The following is a 7,943-nucleotide window of genomic DNA, read 5'->3' on the forward strand; positions in this document are numbered from 1 at the left end:
AATGTAATATAATTTTGATTACATTACTACGTTTGGTAATATAATGTATGTAATCTTTGATTACAAGAGTGATTACATTCTTTTATTTGGTATCCATTATTTTTTATAAGGAATGTAATTCATATTATTATAAAATGACAAAAATACCCTGCGACTTTTAGCGACGGCCGCCGCACTTTTGTCGGAGCTTGCAGTCATCAGCGACCGACGACGGGCGACGACGACCAGCGGTGGTAGCGACGACCGACGACGGTCGGCGACCAGCGGCGGCGGTGGCGGCCGACGACCAACGATGGCGGCGAACAACGTCCGACGGCGGCGGCCGACGACCGACAGCAGTGGCTGGCGACCGACGACGACGGTGGCCAACGATCGATGGCGGCGGTCGACGATCGACGGTAGTGGCCGACGACCGACGACGACGGTGGCCGACGACCGGTGGTGGCGGTCGACGATCGACGGCGGCGGCAGTGATCGACGGCGGTGGCCGGCGATCGGCAGCCGGTGGCCGACGACCGGCGGCGGCCGCCGACTGACGGTGGCCGACGGCGACGACGACGGTCGGTTGGCGGCCGACGACTGATTAGGGGTATATTCGGAATTCAAATTTTGGTTAAACAGTGATCTCGTAATGTAATCGAATTACATAGTATTTACTTTGTAATCCAGATTACACAACTTCACTACCTTTTATAATCGAGATTACATTACATTACAGGTTTAAAGTTAAAATAAACAAAATAATCAGCCTTGTAATGTAATCAGGATTACATTACAAGACAGATTACACTCCACCAAACGTAGCCTAAGTTAAATTATTTTTTCTTCAAATTAATATAATAAATATATGATAACGTAGAAGAGATTATGTTTGTACACTCGGAGATCCAGAGAAGTTGAGGGAGAAAGATGGTGAGATTGAATGCGTTCACAAGTCTAGCTATTCTATTCCTCTATTAAAGAGAATTTACACAGATGAACATACTCTACCACTAAGGAAGAGATCATTGTACCTTTTCAAGAGATGCAAAATAGAAGTGATAAAAAGTTCTTAAGATTCAGATTAATATTGATCAATAAGATAAAAGAAAAGGAACAGATTTAATTGTAATAACACACATAATATGAGGGGCATTCATCGGTCACCGCCTAAAAGACAAGAAGGGCACATGACTCCTTGCAACATCAAATGTAACAAAGCCTGAAATTTGTTAGGCTTACTTCTTGCTGTTGCTTATAGAACTCTCGGCGTCCCAAGAGGCAGTGTCCCATTGCAGGGGAGAACTTGGTCCTCCAAAGATTTGCTTCTGTAGATGCTCGAGGTTGTCGACCCGATGCACCGAAACACTTCCCGCAATCTTGCCAGAAGCCAATCTGGTCCCAGTTTCAGGGAGACCGTTGTTAGTCCTCTGGTCATGGGGTGACACATGGAAAAATTGGTTCATGTCATCTTGGAGAGAAGCAGAAGCATCAGATGGGCTTCCGGTGAAAGGCAAACTGATACTCGACGTGTCAGAGTTGATCGGATACAAGTGACTCACTCCAGTAACCCTCTTTACAGTCTCCTCTGCCATTTTGACCTGAGTGGTGAATGTCTTATCAGATCGAGGTAGATGAGTCTTGTAAAAATAAGTAAATAACTATCATTTCTTTCGGGGTTTTTAGTGGTTATAGTAACTATAAGAAAATGCAACAAACAAAGTATCAATCACTGAAACATTTTAAACATAAACACAACTTTTTGAAAATTATATGTACACATTCAATGAACAAATTACTACAATAGGAGCAAGTAAATTAAGAACTAAACCAAGGGATAGATAATGTCAATTAGCCACTATTCATTCTGTTTGTAAGAAAATATCTCTACAAATTATTTATCAATCTAAACAATACCATAAAGACATGGAAGAAAAGAGTAAGCCACCTTCAAGTAATATAATATCCTTTTGCAACACAAGGATATTTTCTCTACAATAAACATCAATCTTCTTCTTCTTTTGGAACAAAAGGTGATAACGCTCACCCCAAGCGGCCTAATATTACCGCCTCCTGGTTAGATACAAGCAGGTAAATCACGAGGGCATTTTGTCCTAACACAACGACCCTTTGCATGAGGGAGGTTAGACACTCAGTGGGGCAATCTTCTTCTTCATCATCATTGACATGTTTGTCCCAATTATTTGGGTCAGCTATATAAATGGAATCCATGCCATGTAATTTCACTAATTATATTTAAATTAATTAAAAGATTTTTTATTATATTGATTAATATTTTCTTTGACCTCTACCTCCCACTATTAGAGCATTTATCTGTTCTAACTACAGATTTTAGCAGGTGTCTTTGAATATGTCGATATTATATCAACCTATCATTTATGGAAGCTACAACTAATTGTTTTCACGCATTAGGATTTTTATTTCATGCTTGCAAGTACCTCTTACACATTCATCCCACCATTTTCATCTCTAGTATACTACTTTTTGTGTGTTATCATTTTCTAACAATCCAAAACTCCAATCACTAAATTTCACCAAAGAGAAGTATAGTATTGGTTGATATCCTCCATTTCAATTTAGAAACCTAAAATGAGAAAAATCATGTAATCATAATCAGATGTTAAAATTCAAAGGAAAAGGTCTGACACCTTAAAAATCAATTCAAGCACTCAAAATAGGAAGCACGACAATAAACAGGTTGAAACATGAATTGGTTGGCCACACATAAAGGTAGGGGTGGTTCGGTACGGTATACCAAACCACCAACTCGTATACCATTACTGTATCAAAAAATTCGGTATAAAAAAATTGCATACCAATACCGTACCGGAATTTTGATATACCGAAATTCCGGTATGATATCAAATTCATACCATTTATAGTAAAATTTTGATATCATATCAAAAATTTTAATATAAATCTTATACCAATACTAATACCGAAAAATTCGGTACGGTATTACATATCAAAATTTTCGATATATATAAAATCAGTATATTTTGGTATGGTAAATACAACATACCGAATTTTGGTATTTTTCCCCGCCCCTACATAAAGGTAGGACGGGGTATTGAAGAAACCAAAGTGACATAAAATATATGATATATAACCTACTTGTCAATTACTTTTTTTCTCATAAAAAAAAGTTCTTATATCATAAAAAAGTTTAATAACTACTTATTTATATTTTTCAAAGGCTAATTTATATCATTTTAGATGGTTTTATGTTGACATGAAATCACATGACAAAATGAGATGAAAGGAAGAATTGCCAGCCCTAGTTTTTAGGATAACATTTTCTAATCTAGCAACTTTAATAAAAAAATTTTAATTTTGATTATTTAATACCTCTTGATCCTTATGATGTTGAAATCAATACAAGGCAAATGGCCGGATAAGCTATCAAGGGCACTAGAAGAAATTGCAAAAGTTCTGACATCATAAACTATTGAAGGTCACACAGTTTTACCATTCCTCTTATGCTCTCACCTTTACCCACTATACAAGGTCGATTTGTCTATATTTTTCTAAGAATTTAGGGACTTTCGTAACTATCTATTCACAAGTCACCAACTCACTCTATGGAAAAAGTGTATATAGTCAGGGATCTAGGCAAACAAACATGGAAGAGTGAAAAGCTTACCTTAGCTCTTAGGGTCTCCACATCTGCTTTTAGTATCCTATTGTCAACGGCAGCAACACTAAACTTCTGATTAATATCAGTAAGGCGCTTTAAGAGAGATGAATTTTCAATTCTCAACTGGGAGACCTATAAAAGAGCAGGTCAAATCTTACCAATAACACTTTCAAAAATATGATAAAATTGGAAGTTTGACTGTCAGAATGAAACCTGTCCCTCAAGCTCACTTAAGTGAGTTTGTTTTCTCCTCCTTGATCGCCTTGCTGATTCTCGATTTGAAATCATCCTAACAAACACATAAAATACTAATTACAAGACAAAAGATTGGATGTAGATACTTGGCTAGAAATTAGTGCTGCCACAAAAATAGAGCTCATATATGTACCAAAAAAAATCGAAGGTCAATATAAATGGATATTGTTAAGGTGCAGTATTCAAGTTAGATATCTTGCTACATTAATGATGTGTATTTGAGTTCTGTTACCATTAACATTAGCATTCTACAATAAATTTCCCTACTCATGAGGGCTTCAGTTCGCATTACTTTAATGGTGTGTGAGGCTTTAGAAATATTTATTAGAATTATTATCTGACTAGAAGTCTAGAATAATTGATAATATATTCTCAAAAAGATAATACACTAAATCCAAACCACTAAGAAGCATATATTCTCAGTTACTCACATGAAATAGCAAATATCTGGTGAATAACTTGACAGAACATGTATGAAAATTCAGATGCTTAAAATGCATCAGTTCATTTCTATCAGACTTCACAATATCTCTTTACTTCATCTAGAAAAGAATTACCCCAATAATAAGGTCATAACATCTTTGGTAACTAGCCTACCATCAACAGCATGTTTGCATCTTTAAAAATAAGGATAAATTACTCTGCATATATTAAGTACAGAGTTTATAAAGACTACTGAATATACTGGCAAATGAATTACTGAATAAACAGAGTATGGGACAAAGTTGAACAAGGGTCACCAAAGAAAATCATATACATACAACATACCTCCTCACGCGTTTTATATCAGTAGGACCTGCATTTTCATTGGTTTCTGCTTCTCCCTCGAATTCATCATCATCGTCAGACTGCTCCCTTGATGAACTACTGGTAGCAGGCTTTGCCTGAACAACTGAATTTTGCATAGTGGAAAGAGCTGGAACTCCACCATGGTCAGTGCCTGCTATTTGAATTTTGAAGCTTAGCAGATTTCCTGAATATTTGTACAAAAATAAAAAGAGAGCCAGAACAGAAAAAATGTCGTGCATGTACCTGATGATGCAAAAGAGTATGCAAGCTTATTAACTTGATGTATGCTAGATTAAAATTCATGTTAACACTATGCGTGAGCTAAAGTAAATAAAAAGACCTCTGGTCAATTCATCCACATATGACCTCTTTTCTCAATCTAACAAGTTAACTTGCACAGTAAAAGTTATCTTGATTGAGAACATGTACAGAAGAATCTTGTTTCCTTTTAGTATTAACTAGTCCTGCAGATTCTATGTAAAGGGACATAAAAAACTTTCTAAACAACAATCCTAACGATTTAATAACCTTGTTAGTGCCATCATAGGACCAGAAAATAAAAATGAAGCAAGATATAGCTCTAATTATAATTGGAACTAAAATGAGGGCAAAAAAGATAAAAATTACATGAAAACAAAAGGATCTAAAGTTGAAATCAAAATTTGTAAATACAAAAGGAAAGAATCTCAAGCCAGATTCAAACTATTGTTTCTAAAGCAGAGAGTAACCTGTCGGGTTCTACAGTGAAAGCATCGTTAACTAGCATCATAATATTTGTCCATTTCTCAGAATCAAATAATTAATAATGATCATGCCCCATGTCTCACCAGCTGCATCCCTAGTAGAATATGACTGAAGTTAAAGGTCAATAATGATCATATCCTTTTTTCTTTTTTTTTTGGAGCCAACTTCATTCAAGTAGAATAGGAACAAAGTTTATCTGGCCAATGCCTTGATGGTTGTGAAATAAGTAGCAATTTTTTTCTTTTGATCACTGAATAGATCTTTGCTCAAACCTTTTCTTTTTTCTAGTTAGTTTCTTAATCTGAGACTATGACCATTAAATTTTATGAGATGCACAAAATATAAAGACTAATAGAAGAAACATTTTATCAGAGACTTCAAAACATTTTGAAATAGGAAATTAGCCTACAATGTCTAAAAGAATAGACAAATTGGAATCACAATTGTACCCTTGACAGTTGCTTGAGAACCAATCAACGTAGCATCTGAAATTGGTGACCTGCTGTCAGCTGCAGAAGCAGCATCGTGTGAATTCACAACAGAACCCTGCAATACAGTAATTTGCAAACTAATTGCTCACTTTTGTTTCGCTTATTCAAGTTAATAGTAACACAAAATGTATAAAATCTGTATCTCTGACATCATTGAACTATAAGGGAATCTAAATCTATTAATTGCGTGCCTTAAATAACTTCTACTCCTAGAATCATATCTTAATTTGTTGTCATCCTTTTGGTCTATTAAGTGAGTTGAGTATATTCTCTGAATGCTCAGAATGCTCCACTGTGCCACCAACTTCTTAAATAGACAACGCATAAGTAATTATATAAATTATTTAAGGCTATAAGATGGTGGTACTGCCTCTCTGCTCTCTCTACTTGCCCAACTTGGTTCGTTCAATGTTGTCATTATTTATTTCCATTACTTTCAAGTTCCAATAACTCAACTGATAAGCGTTGAATTGGATAGAAACACAGAGGGAATGTATCGGCAGTGCATCAAACCAAGTAAGCACATCCGGGGGCACTATTTTGCAGTTCTCTATTCTGAAACTTTAATTCAGAAAGCAGCCTAATCTATAGACAGTTAAGTGAGACTAAACTAAACATAAATGCATAACTATAACCCAGATGCACAGCATAGTCTGAAGAGTGCAGCGAAATAATATATATAGTTCAAAAGAAAGTTTATTTCTTCCGGCAGTAGAAGGTGACTGGATGCTTAATTTGCCTAGAGGAACTGGTAAAGCTTGCAGTCACAATTACAATGCTGCAAAATTTATACAAGAAGAATAGCAACGGAAAATCAAAAATAGGGAAAAGGGAGGGTATACCCGAGACATGGCAACAGCAGCGCAGAACATGTCCAGCTTCTGCTTCAGAAACGCTTGGTAGTCCACCGAGCCGTCAGCGGCCGGCTGATCGTAGGGAGGCCGAGCAGCGGTCGCCTTGACTTCCACTACGTCCCTATCCGCTCCTCGTCCAAGATCCCCGCTCCCCACGACGAAGTTCGACCCCACGACGGAGGCGGAAGCGGCCGCAACGGCGACCCCGTTTCGGTCAGGGCTGGAAAATTCGGCGGGGCTTGAGGCGGTGGCCTCCTCCAGAAACTTCTCGAAGAGCCATTCCGAGGAGCTCCGGTTAATGGCGAGCGAGGGATCGGGGGAGGCGGCCCAGAAAGAGTCGGCGATCTCCTCCGCCGAGAACGGCCTATGATCCATCTCCGATCCCGGCCTCGATCTAGATCTGCAGCGGTTGGTCGAGCAAGGAAGCCAATGGGGGGCGGGGCGGTTCCTTGGGCGTCGGCGTCGCGTCCCGCCTTTTTCATGGCGGATGGATGAGGACTGAGGTGGAGGTGAGGTGGAAGAAGGTTGATTCCGCAGAACAATCTAATCCTACACAATGCCCTCACCCAAGAATCCACCTGTACTCTACTCAGGCAAGGGCCCACCGGTGGGGACAATTTGTTTCTCTAATGGTGAGGCTGGTAGTCCGAGATGTACGGCACGAAGAAGACGGGAGAAAGGGGCGTCTTTAATATCTGTGCCTTTGTTTTATGCAACATGGATGCGACCGACTACGACCATGTTTATTATTGCGTTAATTGCCACGTCGACATGCTAATCCTCATCCAATTCGAATTTAAGGTGAAATAATATTTATTTATTTTTATTATTTTCCAAATGTTCCCACGCCTCGATTTAAAATATAATTAATAAAGATAAAATTTTAAAATAATTGATGCCCAGTAGTAACCTCACCCCTCCGCATAATAAAATTTGGATTGATTTATTGGATTAATTGATAGATTGAATTAAAATTTTATCAAATAATTAACGATCGATTCAGATGGACCGATCCAATTAGATTCATGATTCACCTGGTTAATTTAAGATAGGCTTGGGTTGGCTTCTGAATTAAAAAATTCTAAAATTTAAAATTAAAATAGAAAATTTAATGGACTCCTGTGTTTGAAGGCAACTTCAAAAGTACTATATAATTAAATAATCATCAACCTT

The 7,943-nt window shown here is 37.7% G+C and overlaps 1 protein-coding gene across 2 annotated transcripts; it reads right to left on the reverse strand.

Annotated features, from left to right (window-relative positions):
- Positions 1-1,038: 1,038 nt before the first annotated feature.
- Positions 1,039-7,269, reverse strand: LOC122055972 (light-inducible protein CPRF2-like). Of its 2 annotated transcripts, none has more exons than XM_042617686.1 (6): positions 6,759-7,269; positions 5,875-5,971; positions 4,661-4,835; positions 3,851-3,926; positions 3,644-3,769; positions 1,039-1,580 (listed from the first exon to the last, which is right to left on the reverse strand). In XM_042617686.1, exons 1-6 carry the CDS (start codon positions 7,143-7,145, stop codon positions 1,218-1,220), a joined length of 1,224 nt encoding a protein of 407 aa, XP_042473620.1. In that variant the 5' UTR covers positions 7,146-7,269; the 3' UTR covers positions 1,039-1,217. The 2 variants fall into 2 exon arrangements, with proteins under 2 accessions (XP_042473620.1, XP_042473630.1); XM_042617696.1 differs by having other exon boundaries at positions 4,661-4,832; positions 6,759-7,268.
- Between the last annotated feature and the right edge of the window lie 674 nt (positions 7,270-7,943).

The sequence above is a fragment of the Zingiber officinale genome, chromosome 1B (assembly GCF_018446385.1).
Source record: "Zingiber officinale cultivar Zhangliang chromosome 1B, Zo_v1.1, whole genome shotgun sequence".
Lineage (NCBI taxonomy): Eukaryota > Viridiplantae > Streptophyta > Magnoliopsida > Zingiberales > Zingiberaceae > Zingiber > Zingiber officinale.

Bases quoted from the DNA above. Each gene is read 5' to 3' on its own strand.
- LOC122055972 (XM_042617686.1), bottom strand. From the start codon at position 7,145: ATGGATCATAGGCCGTTCTCGGCGGAGGAGATCGCCGACTCTTTCTGG. The intron at 3,770-3,850 runs GTTTCATTCTGA...GCTCTTTTATAG, and splicing joins TAAGTGAGCTTGAGGGACAG to GTCTCCCAGTTGAGAATTGA. The intron at 1,581-3,643 runs GTAAGCTTTTCA...TTCACCACTCAG, and splicing joins TGGAGACCCTAAGAGCTAAG to GTCAAAATGGCAGAGGAGAC.